Genomic DNA, 18820 nt, shown 5'->3' on the forward strand with positions numbered 1-18820 from the left:
CAAATTACATGAAGCTGTAACCTTGATTTGAAATAAGATTAATATGAATGCTAATAAAAAGTAGTAAGGGAGAGTATGTAGTCAATGTATTGTTACCAAATTAACAACAAGTATCAACAAGATGACTAACACAACCACATGATGTCCAGACACGTCTCAGAACAAGTGTCTAGCTCATCTTCAACAGTATTCGAGGAACTTCAGTGTGCTTGGTAAAACAATAGCCTACTAGGGATTTCACTTCTAAAATGTCTCTGACTTTAGAAATACCAAAAAATAACATGTAACCAATTTTTAAAATATTATACACATGAAAAAAGGTTCTTTTCATTATTTTCTTGGTTTCCAGATGTTGAACGTTGTGGTGCTTTTACCATTGAAGAGAAAAAGCATTCTGACACATTATACTGGTTGGGGTTCTCTGCTTTTCTACTTCGTCAAAAACCTTTACATGCATTTTGGACTTTGTGTCATCATAACTTGGCAATTGGGAAAGCTGCAGGGTATGCTTCTTTCAGAACTTGGTTACTTCTTACCAAAAGAGGGAAAAGCTTTCGTATCACCATTTGCCTATGGGATGGATGCACAATGAACGGGCCATACCAAATAAAAATATCACTTTGTACTCCAAAAAGCATGTTCTCTGCTTAAGCCCTTTCTGTAAGTTTCAGCTGGGAGGCACTAATGGAGAATCCATATGACCCACGAAGGATCGTAAGATATCCCAGTGGACCCGGCACAATCATCTCAAATTCTGTTCAGGTCAGAGTATCTTAGATAAAACTCACTGAAGGGCATCAAGTCCTTCAGTACACAGTCTGAGCCAAGCCCTCTACCATTTGCCATGGCAAGAGTATACCAAATTCTAAACCTGTTGCACACGTATGCCACCAACTATAAATGTCAGCCTCCTCTTTCCTAGTCTTCCTGTCCACTCAGCACCACCTGGAAAAACTCTTACACGTCTTTTAAACCGCAGTTCAAGGACCACATTCTGTAGGAAGACTTTCTAACAGGTAATCACAGCCTATTTCCTATGTCCACACCTTATACATATTTCTATCATTGCACTTATCACACCATAATGTAATTACTCTTCTACAAATAAGTCTCTCACACTAGACCACAAGCTGCCTGAGGAAAAGAAAAGTCTATATCCTCTTTTTTTGGTTGGCTTTTTGAGACACAGTCTCACTCCGTCGCCCAGGCTAGAGTGCAGTGGTACAATCTTGGCTCACTGCAACCTCCGCCTCCTGGGTTCAAGCGATTCTCGTGCCTCAGCCTCTTGAGCAGCTGGGATTACAGGCGCGCGCCACCATGCCAGGCTAATTTTTGTATTTTTAGTAGAGACAGGGTTTCACCATGTTGGTCAGGCTGGTCTCGAACTCCTGACCTCAAGTGTCCACCCGCCTCGACCTCCCAAAGTGCTAGGATTACAAGCGTGAGCCACCGCACCTGGTCGAAAAGACTATATCCTCTCAACCTTTGTATCTGCAGAACCCTTAACCTTACACAGCAATTTCCAGCAAATATTTTTTTGAATTGAAATGAAGAAGTGAGGTCATGAGGCGGAAGTCAGACAACTGGAAGGCCAAAACAACAAAACCTGGAAAAATACGTATTTACTCAAGAAGAAATTCTCCCACCAGGCTACTGAGAAGTTAGCTTTGCCCACTGGAGAGGACACTGTAACAGGGATTCAAGTAAGCCTAGTGGCGCTGAGGGACGGGACATAGGTCAACTATATCTTTGAGGTGCTCTCCTTACACTCAATGCACTTTTACCCGAATGACGTTAATTTGACTCCTGATAAGATGAGCTAAGTCCCTGCAACAGTGCCTGGCACCAAGCAAAACTAATAGCAGTAACAGGAAAGTTTAATCCTCATGATGAATTATTTAATGGGGTTTCAAACGCTGTCCCTGAGACTTGAGGCAGTAGGCTCCAGCTCCATTTTCCCCAAGTCTAAAACTTGATAGGTTGATGTTTCAGACTCAGAGATTCGGTAATCCAAATGATGGAAATAATTCTTACCCAAACACCTTTTCAACTATTTTTAAATACTGTTGCCAAGCATCCTAATATCATGTGTACTTAATGAATTTAGCCTAGGGATACTTTTACATGTCAAAAAATCAAAATATAAACCTAAGCACTACGTTTCATCCAGTGTTTCAGCATCCCAGATTTGCTTCCCTAAATGAACATTAAGCTTATTATGCAATGTGCCGCTACCAGGAGCCTTAGACAAAACCCTAATTGTGACTTAACCTATCTTAATAGGGTTTTAAGGAAGTTAGCTGCTAAGAAAGTGACTGACTATCCTTAAGCAGACACCAAATAAATGTGAAGTCATTGATTGAGGGCTTAGGGTATAGGTAGCTATGAATGTGAGGACATAAAACGCAAAACTGAGGGGCAAATCGTCATGTTCCTTAAGATTACGACTCATCCACATTCCTTCAGACGTTTAATTTCACCATAATAGGAACTGTTTAATAAGCAAAGCCCAAGTCGACTTCCTTCGATTTTACATGGCGTCCAAACACCATGTCAAGTCTGACCCTCTCATTTTTTAAGTCGAATGGAGAGGATATGTAGCAGCTAGCCTTGAGCACCTAACCACTTTTCAAAGGAGCTACGCACAAAAATACCCTAGCAACATGCCACGGTGTCAGAAAGGCTCAGGTTCCCAACATCATGCGGGTCAGCCATTACGAACTCAGGAAGTGTTTCCTCTAAGCGGGGGAAACCTAGGAAGGCTTCCTGAACGAGGGGTATTTGCGCCGAGCTTTGACGTGAGTCTCGAACAGTTGCAGTGCCTCCAGGCCACGCGGGAGGGAGGAAAGGACACCCCGGGCCGGGGCACAACCCGCGGGCCGGAGCCGCCCGCGCCCATCCCGCTCAGGCCGCAGCCAGGCACGGCACCCTCCCGTCCCCGAGCCACGTCGCTGCTCGTGGGCTCGCGGAGCACTCCCCAGGTCTCACCTCGGGCCCCACACCAGAAGGAGAAAGCTAGGGGCCGCGCCAGCTCCGCCCTCCCCCGCGGGGCGGCGGGCCCCAGCCCGGGCACAGGAAGGCCACGTCCCCGGGGAGGGACGCCCGACTCGATGGTCTGCGCAGGGCCCGTCGGCCCCACGTGACGTGCGCGCAGCCAATCCCAGAGAGGCCCCCGATCATCGAGACGGCGGCGGTGGTGGGCTAGACCAGTTTCGCGCGGCCGCTCGCCGTCCCCCCCGCCCAGTCGTACTCGGCGCCCCAGCTCGGTGCTGCCGCCATCTTCTTGGAGGACAGGAGGAGAGGCGAAGGCTCCCCCTCCCCGTGATCGCTCCGCACTCCCGCCACCACCTGCCCTCCCGCGACCGCCTCTCTCCTCCTCAGTGGGCACTTGTCTCCTTCTAACAAACGGCCTTCCCCCCACTCCAGTTACCCACCGCAAGGCGAAGATTCTCATTACCTGTTCCACTCTTATAAGCATAAGAAAACCGGGCTCATAAGGTAGGAACTGTGGCGAAACAGGGACAAGCCGCCATCTTGGTAAAGGAGAAGAGGCTACGCTTGACCTCCCCCCCCCCACCCCCAGCCTCTATATGGCCAACTGCCGTGGGAGGAGCACGGCGCTTGCGCAGAGGCGGACAACGCTGACGAGTCTGGGCTTGCGCACTCGGAAGCCGGCCGCATGGGGGAGGGGAAGAAGGCCAGGTCGCACTGAGCCAGGAAGCAGTTGGCAAAGGGGCGGGGTGACGCGGTGACGCAATCCGCCTGCGCGCTGGGCGGGGCGGGGTGTGAGCCGACCGCGGGCGCTGGGCGGGTCCGCGGCGCGGTCGGTCGGCGCCTATTCTCGGGCTGTTTGGCGGGTGAGTGTCTCGCCGGTGTACCCCGCCGCGGCGGGGGCACAAGTTGTGGGCCGGCCCTTCCGAGGAGCTGCGGGGGACGCCCCGCACGTCCCATACTCTCGGGCGGTGGTCGGCTGGCTCTGGGGTGCCGGCGGGGCGGTGTGGGGGAGGGGCGGCCGAGCCCAGGCTCTTCGGCGCTTATCGTGGGCTCCCCCGTCCCGGGCGGTCCTAGTGCCGGCGACAGTGGCTCCGACACGGGCAGGGCCGGGCGCGGGAGTGGGGATTCCGGTGACCCCTTGTTGACCCTGCGGGAATTCCTCTGCCGTGTCGTCGGTGCTGGGCCTCGGGGCGTCGAGTGCGGTCGAGGTCGGGAGGTTTGGTGCTTGGAGGGAGGATACAGGTTTAGGCCCGACCAACACTTAGAGCTTGTGTGGCCATCTTGTCTTTCTAACGGTGCCATTTCCTCCCTGAGGCGTGGAGGACTGGCCAGCCCCCAAACCTCCAAGCCCATCGGCTGGATGCCGCGGATAAGCGAGGGGAGAGCGACTAGGCCCTGTCTGCGGGTACCTTCGGCGAGGAGAGGCGACGAAGGTCTGCACCAGCGAGGCACGGACAGGCAGCAGGGGGTAGGGTATAGGGTTGGAGGCCGCCGAGTTGGCCCGGGGATGAGAAGCAAACCTGTGGCTTCCGTGGTCTCAGTGGAGTCCCAACTGTGACCTGGCCTACGGGCCCAGACAAACCTGGCTGGCTTTTTTACCTTTTCGGTCTAATTCTTGTCAGTGCCACCAGACCTTGTCCTCTCTCCACGGAAACACATGAACCAACTACACTGAACTTCTTGTAGTTCAAACTTCTGCACCTTTGGCCATTGCCCAAACTCTTAAATCTGGTTACTTCCCACCTTAACTGCCTTCTCCTTACCTAGTCCCTGCTTGTGGGATTCCGCCCAAATTAGATTTCCTCCAGACAGGCTTAGGTGTTTACCTGATGTTCCAGATGGTATTTGTCCAGTGGACTATTGGTGCTGTGAGGGCAGGGCACATGTTGTCACCCATACTCATTGCCTCGGTTGGTGTCTAGCACCTAGTAGGTTCTCAAATACTTTTTGAATCACAGTGCCTGCCGATATATTTAATGTTTCAAAATAGTTCTGCCGTCATAAAGAGAAACATCATGGTGTAGGGGTCATGAAAGCTGATTCTTGATACTTCTGATTTGAGCTTCATTGTTTTCAGTGATTTTTGATAGCTCCCATTAATGGGTTCTTTGCACCACCCAGCATTCTAACTCATGATGTGCACTGTTATGTATAATCTTGGCATTGATGTCATTAGCTATAAAGGTTGTCCTGAGTTTTTTTCCTCAACTTCCACCTTGATCTCTCTCACCAGTGCCACAGCCAGGAATAAAGAACAAGAGCGTTTTAATTAGATCAGATTTACATTCTGACTGGCTCTTAAACTAGCAAGGTGACCTAGGGAAAGGGGCCAGGGTTTCCCTCTATCATTCATAAATGTAATTCAGGGCCCCTTTTTATCCCCAATACCAGCGTACAGAAACTGCTGTAAAATAAGAAGTTGTGGGTTTTTTTTTTTTTTTTTTTTTTGTCTGGAGGAAAGGGGACACCAAAACTCATTTGGCAGCAGAGGTGAGGTAAGGCCATTTGTATTGTCTGTTCTGTTAGTAGTCATACATGCCACTTATCCCTGCCCCAGTCCCTGTTAGGAGTGTTATGTGGGTATACTGAACGTGGACCTTCCCCGAATCCAAAGAATCCAGATGCTTTGAATGAGATCATGGACCTTCCGGGTTCTACATCGCCGGATGTTGTTCATCTTCTATCTTTTGTTTTGCGAAAATTGGTTTTTTATATGTATTGGGGATATTCTGTGGAAGAAATAAGCTGTGGGTCAAGATTAAAGAACTTTAAACAACTTCTGGCATGTGGAATAAACACGATCTGAAGGAATAAAATTTTCATTTGACTACATTTTTGATCCAATTTGCACCCAGTGTTTAAGTTAATCACAGTGCTTGGCAGTTTGTGTTGCTGGATCAAGGCTTTCTCACTGAAAACCATGTGCTTTAAAGGTTCATAATTCCTCTTTCACCTTCCATTTCACATTAGTTAATTATGAGAGAAAACATTGTGGATCCAAGTTATGCTTCAGAAAAAAAAAAAACAGGAAAAAAAAAGATGGCAGGAGAAACTTGGTAAAGTCAAAGCAAAGTTGAAATGTCAGTTTAAGACAAATAGTTTCTCCATTTTCCCATATGTGTGCACAGGGTTCAGTGAGGCTGAGGGGTTCTGTGGAGGTGCGGGAGAGGTGCTCTATGGTATTTCTATGTTGCACTGTGTGGGTTTGAAATCAGATACATGTAATAGGTGATAAGGTAAGTGCCTGCTCTTTTCTATCCTCAGCATTGGCATTTAATCTTTCCATGTGAACTTGAAGCTCATTTTATCCAATCCTTTAAGAAAAAAGCCACACCATTAGGGATTCCAGTTAGAAATGGACTAAATAATATACTCATTTGGGGAAAATAAAAATGATTTGATTTATGTAGGACCTGTTTTCTAGTTTGGTCCCTACTTGTTTGGATTTTTAAAAATTCTGTTGTAAATGATGTGCCCCCATTTCTATTCCTTGATATTCGTTGCTGGTACTTGACTTACTTGAGATCTTATATTTAGCTACCTTACTAAATTATCGTATTCTAGAATTTTTTTAACCAGAGTATTTGTATTTTCTTTCTTTCTTTCTTTTTTTTTTTTTTTTTTTGAGACAAAGTCTTGCTCTGTTGCCAGGCTGGAGTGCAGTGGTGCGATCTCAGCTCACTGCACCCTCCGCTCCCGGGTTCAAGTGATTCTGCCTCAGCCTCCCGGGTAGCTGGGATTACAGGCAGGCGCCACCACACCTGGTTAATTTTTGTATTTTTGGTAGAGACGGGGTTTCACCATGTTGGCCAGGATGGTCTCAATCTTTTGACCTCGTGATATGCCCGTCTTGGCCTCCCAAAATGCTGGGATTACAGGCATGAGCTACCGCACCCAGCCGAGTATTTGTATTTTCTGTGTATTCAGTCCAATCAGCAAAAAAGTGTTTTCTTTTGATTTTCTTGTTTCATTATATTCAGTAAACTCTCCAAGGTAGTATTAAATAATCATGGTGAAATTGCAATATCTAGATCTTACTTGGATCTTGATTCACATAAAAAAATGAGAGAATAGAGAATATGAATACTGATTGGATATTTGATTGCATTAAAGAACTAGCTATGTGTAATGGTTTGTCATTTTTAGGAGCCCTTATTTTTAGATATGTGTAGTGGAATATAAATGAAATGTTATATCTCGTATTTGCTTCATAATCATCCAGGCAGTGGCATTGATGATTGTGGAAATAGATGAAACATTATTGACCTTGAGTTGCTAATTGTTGAAGCTGGATAATGGACAGCACATGGGGATTTTGTTTGCTTTTTGTATAGGTCTTCATGTAAAAGTTTTCATGTAGGTGCTTAAAAATAATTATGGAAGGGCATTCCTGCCTAATTATCGGTTGTAATTTAAATAGATTTAATTTTCTATTGTTTAGAAAATAGTATTTGCCTTTGGTTTTCAGAAATATCCTGAATTAGATTTAAGCAGTTTTCCTTTTTTTCTTTTTTTGTGACAGTCTCACTCTGTCACCCAGGCTGGAGTGCAGCAGCACCATCTCGGCTCACTACAGCCTTCACCTCCTGGGCTCAAGGGATCCTCCCACCTCAGTCTCCCACTTAGCTGGCACTACAGGTGCCCGCCACCACACCCAGCTAATTTTTTTGTATTTTTTGTAGAGACAGTGTTTCACCATGTTGTCCAGACTGGTCTTGAACTCCTGAGCTCAAGCGCTCCTCCTGCCTCAGTTTCCCAAAGTGCTGGTATTACAGGCGTGAGCCACCACACTCCGCCAGCAGTTTTCTTACTTAGTGTTTTCATTATGATTGGTTGCTGGATTTCATATGCCTCATCAGCATCTATTAATGCATATTTTTTCCCCTGTATTGTGTTGTTGGATTAATATTGGTAGATGCTTTTGATACATTCCTGGAATCTAATTGCTAGCAAATATTGTATTCAGGATTTTTGCATTTATATTTGTGAGTGAGATTGGCCTATGGCGTTCGTTCATTCCTTTGTTCCTTTCTTATGTCTCCATCTGGGTTTGTTATTAAAACTGTGCTGTCTTCATAAAACAAATTGTTTTCCCTTTTCTCTATAGAGGCTTGGAATAGTTAAATGACTTTGGTCTTGTCCAAGGTTAGATGGAGTTCAACTCTAACGTCAAGTCTTGGTCCTTTTCATTGGTGTGTCTTTAATCAGCTGCTTAGTGATACTTGTTTTAGTCAGATTTTCCAGTTTTTGGTTCTGTATTGGTAATTTACAGTGCCCATTTTTTCTACATTTTCAGATTTGGGGCCATTTTGCTACATGTAGTCTCCTCTGTCATTATTTTAGCTACTTTTCTATGTTTGCTATTTTTTCCTGAATTGGGCTTGTGAGGAATTTGTTTTAGAAAATCAGCTTTTGCGGCCAAGCACGGTGGCTCACGCCGGTAATCCCAGCACTTTGGGAAACCAGGGTGGGAGGATCACCTGAGGTCGGGAAGTTTCACCTGGCCAGCATGGTGAGACCCCATCTCTACTAAAAATACTAAAATTAGCTGGGCGTGGTGGCGGGCACCTATAATCTCAGCTATTGCGGAAGCTGAAGCAGGAGAATTGCATGAATCCAGGAGGCAGAGGTTGTAGTGAGCTGAGATCGCGCCAGTGCACTCCAGCCTGGGCAACAAGAGCAAAACTCCATCTCAAAAAACAAAAAGCAAACCAGCTTTTGGATTTGTTTACCCTTCTTCCCCCCCCCCCCCATAATTCATTTTTTCTCTTTATTGATTTCCTGTTTTATCTCCTAAGTTTTGCTTTTATCTTCCTTCCATTGCTTTCTAGAGATTGCTTATGGCTTTGCTTTTGTTACCCTCCTTGATCCTGGGGATATCCAGTAATGTAACAAATTACTGGGAGTTACTTTTCATCTTTTTCCACCCAATTTAAGCAGATAATTATTTCAGAACATTGACTGTAAAAATGTTTTTCAAATTTTGCTTAGGCTTTTTTTTATGGTAGATACATGACTTCAAACATTTTTTAAGGTATTGATTCAAGTTTCTCTATGTGTGCTAAATCAGATTTATTTGTTATATTACTCAGTTCTTCTCTGTCCTTGCACATACTGTGTTTACTGAATCTGTCCAGTTTTCAGAGAACTCTATTAAAGTTTCTCACTTGAATTTTTTTTTTAAGTTAACTTTGTATTTTTCCTAGTCCTTGCTTTATGTGTTTATCTGCAGTGATTATTTGAATATACAGGCTTATGAATATTACATCTTCCCTATAAATTGTTTATCATTATAACTTGTTATCCCTGTTATTCTGCTTATTTTTACTTTAATTCCCACCTTGGCTGATAGTAGTGTTGTCTCTCCTCCATGTTTGCACTAGCCTGCTATTTTTTACCTTGTCCCTTTATTTTCAGCCTCTCTTTGTTCCTTTTGCTTTAAGCATATACGTTATAGCTGGACAGTTTGTTGTTTGTTTGTTGTTTTTTTTTTCTTGGTTTTTCAGGCCAATCTGTCTTCTCCTTTAAGCAGAGAATTTGGTTATTTCACATTTATACCGATGACTGATATTCTTGAATTTTGTCCCCATTGTCTTGATTTAGGATTACTTCTGATTTTGTTTCTTCTTGTTCCTTTTCCATATTTTTGCTGGTTTGATGAAGTTGCTGTTTCCTCCACATTTTTCTCTTAATTTGGAAGTTCTCATTGTTATTTTCTTTAATGATTACCTTTTTTTTACTTTCATAATCAGATACTTACCTCTGTATTATTTGAAAACAAGATGCCAACTCCTTCTGCCAAAACTGTTTGTATTACATCTGACCCTTCTCTTTCCCTTTAGGAAGTTCTACTCCTCCACACTCACACTTGCTCTCAGTTCTTAGGTTTTGCTGAAATTAAAGGCTCTTGAACCTTACTGCTACTATCCCTTGGTTAACCAAGCCAAATAACACTGGGGATGCAGGGATCTCATTTCTTCCAAGGTAGCTGGGAACATTTCCAGTCAAAAGGGAAACAGAGGACACAGTATTCAGGAAGTTAAGATTTCGGGGAGGGGAATCGAGAGGCAAAGTGAGAGAAGCTTTTTAATAAGTTTCTAAGCTCCAGAGGGAACCAAATTTGACAGCAGTCGTCTTTCTTGGGGTTGTTACTGAAGGTTAGCCAACAGACTCCATGCTTTCCAAAGCTTCAGGGTTTCTAAAATTTGTATAAAAATTCCACATATCTCTGGCTGGGCGCAGTGGCTCACACCTGTAATCCCAGCACCTTGGGAGGCTGAGGCGGGCGGATCACGAGGTCAGGAGATAAAGACCATCCTGGCTAACACGGTGAAACCCCATCTCTACTAAAAATTAAAAAAAAATTAGCCGGGCATGGTGGCGGGCGCCTGTAGTCCCAGCTACTCGGGAGGCTGAGGCAGGAGAAGGGCGTGAACCCGGGAGGTGGAGCTTGCAGTGAGCTGAGATCACTCACTGTACTTCAGCCCGGGAGACAACGCGAGACTCAAAAAAAAAAAAAAAAAAAAATTCCACATATCTTTAAAAATATTGTCACATTTTTCAGACACTCAGATGCCTTCAGTACTATTTCCTTTCCTCATAAATGTAGTTCACATTGCTCCCTGTACCCCAGTGTCAAAATCTAGTTCTCAAGTAGCTCTAGGAAACTCCAGTGGGTGGCAAACATGTTCAGGTTACAGTGCTCTATGTAATGAAGTCCCTTACTCCTTGAAAGGTTTCAAAGAGAGAGGGGAAATGACATAATTCCAGAGGTCAGGGAAGTATGTATCCGTGTGTATCCCATTTGTGTCCCTAGTGTCTTAACATATAGTCAGTACTGAAAAAAAATTTGAATATTATTGAAAATATGGAATATGTGCGTACATATATATATACAGTTGCTCTTATCAACTTAAAAATTTTTTAAATTTTTTAATTTTTTGTAGAGATAGGGTTTTGCTATGTTGCCTAGACTGGTGTTGAATTTTTGGCTTCAAGCAGTCCTGCCTCTGCTTCCCAAACTGCTGGGATTACAGGCGTCAGCCACTGCACCCAGCCACCATCTAATTTTTTTTTTTTTTAATGGAGTCTCACTCTGTTGCCCAGGTTGGAGTGCAGTGGCATGATCTCGGCTCACTGCAACCTCCGCCTCCCAGGTTCAAGCGATTCTCCTGTCTCAGCCTTCTGAGTAGCTGGGATCACAGGCACGCGCCACCAAGCCTGGCTGAATCAGTATTTTTAGTAGAGATGGGGTTTCACCATGTTGGCCAGGCTGGTCTTGAACTCCTGACCTCAAGTGGTCCGCCTACCTCGGCCTCCCAAAGTGCTGGAATTACAGGCGTGAGCATCACGCCTGGCCTAATTTTTTTAATCGAATTTACTTTTGTAATGATAGATGCTTGTCTTATTCCTAGGGAAATATTTGAAGTAATTGAGATGCTGTCACCTAAAATAATCAAAAGGCTCCTGATTCAGTTAAAAGAATTCATTTAAGTACAGAGTGTAAGCCGAGCTACACCAAAGAATGGTGATTAGCGCTTCCAGGGTGGGGAAAAATGAGGATTGTTTATATAGGCAAAATGGAGGTGCCAAACAGAATTCCAACATTTTCTGAACTAAGGCTCATTTAAAGATACAAATTTGATTGGCTACTATTGATTACACTTGAAGGGATTTGTTTAACTTCCTTTTGTAAAGAAGTAACAGTCGTAAGGATCTCTCATCTCCCAGTCATTTAGTCTAATTTTGAATAAAGAATAGGGAGTCTGGTTAATGTATACATCTAAACACAAAAGTCAGAAAGAATGAAAGTAGTGATGTTACATGAGCCGGCTGTCAGTGCTTAACTTTTCCCTTTGGCCTAATGCATTTGGAAGGTCCTGAAATTGTATTTTCTTTTTACATTGCCTATGTATGTGTAAGTCTTCTTCAGGTCATTTCACGCTGTTAAATATACGTGCGTATACATACATACTATGTATGTGCGTTTATGTGTGTCTGTGTGTTTTTTTTAACAGACGAAGCTTCACAAAAGATGTCTAAGGTAAGATCATACTTCATGTATCTACAGCATAAGGAGAAATTGCTTTATGTTTTCAGACTGTTGACAGTCGGGACTTACATGATTCATTATTTTTAATACAACTGATACATTTGATTCATTAAGACAAAGAGTTCTAATTTAGTTGTCTTTTTTTTTTTTTTTTTTTTTTGAGATGGGAGTCTTGCTCTGTCACCAGGCTGGAGTGCAGTGGCATGATCTCAGCTCACTGCAACTTCTGCCTCCCACGTTCAAGCGATTCCCCTGGCTCAGCCTCCGGAGTAGCTGGGACTGCAGACGTGTGCCACCACGCTGGCTAATTTTTTGTATTTTAGTAAATTCGGGGTTTCACCGTGTTGGCCAGGATGGCCTTGATCTGTTGACCTCGTGATCCACCCGCTTTGGCCCCCCGAAGTGTTGGGATTACAGGTGTGAGCCACCGTGCCTGGCCTAATTGTCATCTTAAAAGCTTGGAGCTTTCTCTTTTTTCAGGCTTCTACTTTCTTTTCTCTACACACATCAGTAACAGTCCTTTTAGCCCCCTTAGTTCATTCCCAGCAGACCAGATAATTTAGAATTCTAATAATTTATTATGATGAAATTGATGGGGCTCTTAGACTTGATAAATTGGTTTAAATCAGCCTTTGCAAGTTAGTTCAGAGATAAATTAGTTCTAAAGAACATATTCTGAGAAAAGCAGAACTTGTGGTTAACATTGCAAGATTATTATTTCTGTTTTTTTTTTATCTTTGAATCCTGTGGGTGTTCATTACTGTCCATTGCAAAATCATCATACCAGTGTTTGCATTTTATACCAGTGTTAGCGTGGAACACAGATAAGCAAAAAAAAAAAGTCATTATTTCACCACTCAGGAATAACCACTGTTAATATGTTACATATATTCTTTTTCACCTGTGTGTGCATTTGACTATACATTTACAAAATGTAATCCTAAAGGAAATACTATTTTGTATCTTGCCTTTTTCAATTAATAAATTGATTTTTTAAATTTCTTCTCATTTTCAGCATGCCACTGTCTAGATTCTGGTTACTTCTGCTATTCTTGCCTTCTCATATCTCTGTCCTCTCTCTCATCAGATACCCTTCTGTCAAGGAATATTGATGCTTCAGTGTAGTCATCTATGATCTTCTCATTCTGTCTTTTCTTTCTTGGTCTTTGACACTAGATACTCAACATCCCACCCCTAATTTGCCTGCCTCACCCTTGATGAAACTCTGTTCTATACAGCTAGAAGCACAGCAAGAGAGATGCTTTTTTCCTCGATACTTTTCAGAAATGCATTGCACCTAATACCTGGGGGAAGCTATTCTTTAGCCAAGTTTGTTGAATGAAACCATTCATTCAAAGTACTGTCAGCTGTAGCAGTACTTTGTAAGCTTGACTGATTTTCCTGGAACTCCATAGTCTCTCAAGTCGAAATTTGAAATTGCATTAAGATGTATTAAGCATGTATCTTCTATGTATTGTTAAATTCCTAAACAGAATACTGATTAACAAAATGTTAATTTTCAGTCAGCATATAACTAAGGAGTTATACTAGATAAGTTTTTCTTTTTTTAATGCTCCTAGGTGAATACTACTGGTTTTCTGATAGAAGTATGACTTTCTGGAAGTGTTTATACTTTTTAAAAAATTTGTGAAAACTGATAACCTATGTTTGTTTCATGTCTAACTGATTATATCTTAAAAGCAACTACTAAGGTGTTTATTAGTTTGTTTGTTTTTTAATCTTATTTAGCAACAGCCAACTCAGTTTATAAATCCAGAAACACCTGGCTATGTTGGATTTGCAAATCTCCCCAATCAAGTTCACCGAAAATCAGTGAAAAAAGGTTTTGAGTTCACACTGATGGTGGTCGGTAAGAAATTAATCTATAGTCTCCAACTTAATAAATAAATATCTCCCCTTTCCAATCTCTGGAGTATGATAACGTGACCTATAAAGAAAGAGGAAAATTTGGCAGAGTCAAATAACTTGAGAATTTGAACAAATATATGTATATTCATTAGAAAATTTTTCTCAGGAGCAAAATTATTTTTCTGTCACTTCCTTATTTATATGTAGTGAAAGTTTACTCATTGTGTCAGCTAGGCTCCAAAATGGCCCCCAGTGATTCTTATCTCCTGGTATTCACAACTTTCTTGTCCCTTCCTGCATTGAATAGGGTTTTACCTGTGTAGCCAGTAGGACATTGTGGAGATGAAAGTGTTGTCATTTTCTAAGACTAGGTCATAAAAGGCATTGTGGCCCCCCACCTTGCCTCTTCTCAAATTACTCACTCTGGAGGAAGCCAGCTGCCATGTCAAGAGAACACTCAAGCAGCCTTACAGGGAAGCCTACCAAGTAAGGAACCAAGGCCTGCCAATGGCTGTGTAAGTGACCCATTTCAGAAATATCCTCCAGGCCAGGCATGGCGGCTCACACCTGTAATCTTAGCACTTTGGGAGGCCGAGGCAGGCAGGAGTTGAAGATCAGGCTGGGCAACATGGTGAAACCCTGTCTCTACAGAAAATATGAAAACTAGCCAGGCATGGTGGCATGTACCTGTAGTTCCTCTCACCTGAGCCCAGGAGGTTGAGGCTGCAGTAAGCTGAGATCATGCCACTGCACTCAAGCCTCAAGCCTGGGTGAATGAAACCTTGTCTCAAAAAAAAAAAAAAAAAAAAAAAATCCAGGCATTTACAGTGTAACATTCACAATGTCTAATGTCTAATAGAAAATTGTGTGGCATCAAAGAAACAAAAACTGTACATAATCAGGAGAAAAAGCAGGCAATAGAAACAGATCCAGAAATGATAGAAATGGATCTCGATGGCAAAGAAGAACTCTATTACTTAAAGGAAAGCATGAATATAATAAGATAAAGGAAAGATACAACAGAAAACCAAGTGGAACTTCTAAAGATTAAGATACAACCGAAATAAGAAATTTTCATGATAAGCCTGACAGCACATTATACACTGCAAGAGAAAAAGCACAGAAGAAGCACAGTAAGGGAAAAGCTGGAAAAAAAAAAAAAGAAATTGAATGTGCCCTCAGTGTCCTTTGGTACATTGTAAACAGTCTAATATATGGATTATATTCACAGAGAAGACAGGCAAGCAAAAAAAAAAAACATGAAAAAATAATGCCTGGGAATTGTCCAATTTTCAGCAAAGTTGTAAATGCACAGATCCAAGAAGCTCGACAAATACCAGGCAAAATAAATATAAAGAAAACTACACCAGGATGCATCATAACACGCTACCAGAAACTACTGATGAAACAACAAGTAGAAGAAATAATAGAGAAAAGCACACCAAAGCCTGTAATAAGCAAATAGATCATAGATAAACAGAAAGGTCTTTAAAAGTAGCCAGATCAGGCCTGGTGTGGTGGCTCATGCCTGTAATCCTAGCACTTTGAGAGGCCAACATGGGTGGATCACTTCAGCCCAGGAGTTCAAGACCAGTTCAAGAGCAACATGGTGAAACCCTTCTGTACAAAAGATATAAAAATTAGCCAGCCTTGGTGGGGGATGCCGGTAGTCACAGCTACTTGAGAGGCTGAGGGAGGAGGATCACCTCAGCCTGAGACGTCAAGCCTGTGGTGAGCTGTCATCGTGCCACTGCGCTCCAGCCTGGGTGACAGAGTGAGACCTTGTCTCAAGAAAAGAAAAAAGTAGCCAGAACAAAGAAATTTATTACATACAGGGGATTGAAGATAAGAGGAGTGACCACTGAATTGTCATTAGGAATAATGTAACTGGTCGGGCGTGATGGCTTATGCCTATAATCCCAGCACTCTGGGAGGCCAAAGTGGGCGGATCATTTGAGGTCAGGAGTTTGAGACCAGCCTGGCCAACATGGCAAAACCCCATCTCTACTAAAAATACAAAAACCTGGGCGTGGTGGTGCATGCCTGTGACCCAGCTACTTGGGAGGCTGAGGCCAGGAGTATCACTTGAACTAGGTAGGCAGAGGTTGCAGTGAGCCAAGATTGCGCCACAGCACTTTAGTCTGGCGACAGAGCAAGACTCCGTCTCAAAAAATAAAATTAAGTAGAAATTGGCTGGGTGCAGTGGCTCATGCCTGTAATCACAGCATCTTGGGAGGCTGAGGTGGGCAGATCACCTGAGGTTGGGAGTTCAAGACCAGCCTGACCAACATGGAGAAATCCCGCCTTTACTAAAAAAAAAAAAATACCAAATTAGCTGGGCGTGTTGGCACATGCCTGTAATCCCAGCTACTCGGGAGGCTGAGGCCGGAGAATCGCTTGAACCTAGGAGGTGGAGGTTGCAGTGAGCCGAGATCCCATCATTGCACTCCAGCCGGGGCAACAAGAGAGAAACTCCATCTCAAAACACGGTGGCTTACGCCTGTAATCCCAGCACTTTAGGAGGCTAGGCGGGTGGATCACCTGAGGTGGGAAGTTCGAGACCAGGCTGACCAACATGGAGAAACCCCATTTGTAGTGAAAATATAAAATTAGCCGGCATGGTGGTGGAGGCCTGTAATCCTAGCTACTTGGGAGGCTGAGGCAGGAGAATCGCTTGAACCCGGGAGGTGGAGGTTGCGGTGAGCCGAGATCGCGCTATTGCACTCCAGCCTGGCCAACAAGAGTGAAACTCCATCTCACACACACAAAAAAGGTAGAGATTTAAAAATGAGAAAAGGTATATGTGGCGGGGAGTAGAAGTAATGTAAATCTTTTGTTGTTGTTGTTGTTTTGTTTGTGTGTTTTGTTTTTGAGATGGTTTGAGATGGAGCCTCGCTCTGTTGCCCAGGCTGGAGTGCAGTGGCGCGATCTTGGCTCACTGCAAGCTCCACCTCCCGGGTTCACGCCATTCTCCCGCCTCAGCTTCCAAGTAGCTGAGATTACAGGCGCCCGCCACCACACCTGGCTAATTTTGTTTCTGTATTTTTAGTAGAGACAGGGTTTCACCGTGTTAGCCATGATGGTCTCGATCTCCTGACTTCGTGATCCGCCCGCCTCGGCCTCTCAAAGTGCTGGGATTAATATAAATCTTACACAGACTTCTTCATGAAATAGATGAGTAGGAAACACCTACCAGCCTATTTTATTAAGCCAGCATTATCCTATTACAAATGACAAGAAAACTACAGACTAATATATGTTAGAAATGCTTGTTCTTCGGTGCCATAAAGAAATAGTACTTGAACATAAATTCAGTTTCCTCAGCAAGGCCATTTTTACTTTCTACAGAAAGGGTACACTCGCCAGCAGTTTTGTCAAGAGGGTACACCGAACAAAGAGGATCATTTGTAACCTGATGCGTCTACCTTACTGCTGTGTCTGGTTTCCACTGGCTGGAACGGGACCTCGCATTCTGTATTTGTCCTGATTGGCTAGCCACTTAGAACTTCTTAAAAGAGGCAAAGGCAGAGGAGAACAAAGGAAGGAGGAATGTTGACAAAGGTAAAATCACCTTCAAATAAGGAAGAGCAACAGGCTATGACCTCATGCTTGCTTGGACCAGCATAAGCATGCCAGGGCAGATATTTAGGCTGAATTGTGCGAGCTAAGAACATAAAGTACTTTGATTTCCTCATTACGGCCGGCAGATATTTAAGAATTTTAGCACAGGTCTTTGAATAAATGTTGCTTATAAGAGAAGTTAGTATTATTCCTAATTAGACGGGGAGTAAAGTCTTTAAAGAGGAGCCTCTACTTTTTACATATACACGAGCTAGACATGGACATCTTAATTAAATCTTACCGAGTCCAGCAATATATCTAAATAAAAAGACAATGCACTGAGTCCTGCTATGATGCAACCCGTGTGTTTCTAAAAAAATCACCATGCCATACAGCATGATGAATAAACACCACAGGGCTTATGGAGAAAACAGGGACACAATACTCAGAACCTTCATCAGCGACACAATGGGAAAAAAGATAGGAACGTAAGAATTATACCAGTCCACATGTAAATGGTTAAAAAATAATGACTGCACCATAGAAGCCCTGAGGTTGGTTTGTGCAAGTGGACATCAGGAGGGTTGCAGCTTGTGCGCTTTTGTGTAGCTGTGGAAGGAGGATTTTCTAAAGTTGGAAAGTCGTAACACTAGGTGTAAATGGGTGTGGCTCATAACAGGCAGTGAAGAAAGATAGCTGATAGATATTCAGGGGTGTGTGTTGGGAATATCCCCAAGTGGTTTGATTCTGTTGGATGCAGAATTAAACACAGTCTTCTGTATTCACCTAGTTTCTCACCAATGAGATCATATATAATAAGCAAATACGAAATTTGTATTACGCTGCTATTCTGTAATCTATCAATCCCGTTGGAACAAATTCTCATTTTCAAATTAGGACTGACTAAACAAATGGAGTTTATCTTAGGAATACATGATGCAACATTCAAAGTCATTGTCATTCAGTGTAGTTATCAAGGAGGAAGATGATGTTAGCTGAAAAACGAATTTGTAAAAATCCAGGACCCACTAAAGATAAGAAATTAGGCTGAGTGCAGTGGCTAACACCTGTAATCCCAGCACATTGGGAGCCCGAGGCTGGCAGATCACCTGAGGTCAGGAGTTTAAGACCAGCCCCCGCAACATGGTAAAACTTCATCTCTTCAGTACTTTTGTAAAGTACTGAAATTAGCCGGCCATGATGGTGGGTGCCTGTAATTTCAGCTATGCTGGAGGCTGAGGCGGGAGAATCGCTTGAATCCGGGAGGGGGAGGTTTCAGTGAGCCGAGGTCATGCCACTGCACTCCAGCCTGCATGACAGAGCGAGACTCCGTCTCAAAAAAAA

General features: G+C 43.3%; 2 protein-coding genes across 11 annotated transcripts in view; one reads left to right on the plus strand and one right to left on the minus strand.

The window, feature by feature from the left end:
• HDLBP (high density lipoprotein binding protein) overlaps positions 1-3755 on the minus strand; it is an 86745-nt gene extending 82990 nt beyond the window's left edge. The window contains exon 1 of one of the 4 annotated variants that reach the window (XM_001161226.8): positions 3458-3755. The gene's annotated coding sequence lies outside the window, so the exon portion shown is untranslated. Of the gene's footprint in view, positions 1-2988; positions 3128-3457 lie in introns of those variants that run through there. The other 3 variants (XM_054680188.2, XM_016950919.4, XM_024354730.3) reach the window with 3 other exon arrangements.
• Positions 3004-18820, plus strand: part of SEPTIN2 (septin 2) — a 38210-nt gene continuing 22393 nt past the window's right edge. The window contains exons 1-3 of one of the 7 annotated variants that reach the window (XM_003950010.4): positions 3004-3498; positions 12012-12037; positions 13796-13916. In XM_003950010.4, the coding sequence (XP_003950059.1) occupies positions 12029-12037; positions 13796-13916 (130 nt within the window). In that variant the 5' untranslated portion in view covers positions 3004-3498; positions 12012-12028. Of the gene's footprint in view, positions 3499-3687; positions 3858-12011; positions 12038-13795; positions 13917-14281; positions 14431-17263; positions 17477-18820 lie in introns of those variants that run through there. The other 6 variants (XM_516208.7, XM_009444722.5, XM_024354731.3 and 3 more) reach the window with 6 other exon arrangements.

This window comes from Pan troglodytes, chromosome 13 (assembly GCF_028858775.2).
Source record: "Pan troglodytes isolate AG18354 chromosome 13, NHGRI_mPanTro3-v2.0_pri, whole genome shotgun sequence".
Lineage (NCBI taxonomy): Eukaryota > Metazoa > Chordata > Mammalia > Primates > Hominidae > Pan > Pan troglodytes.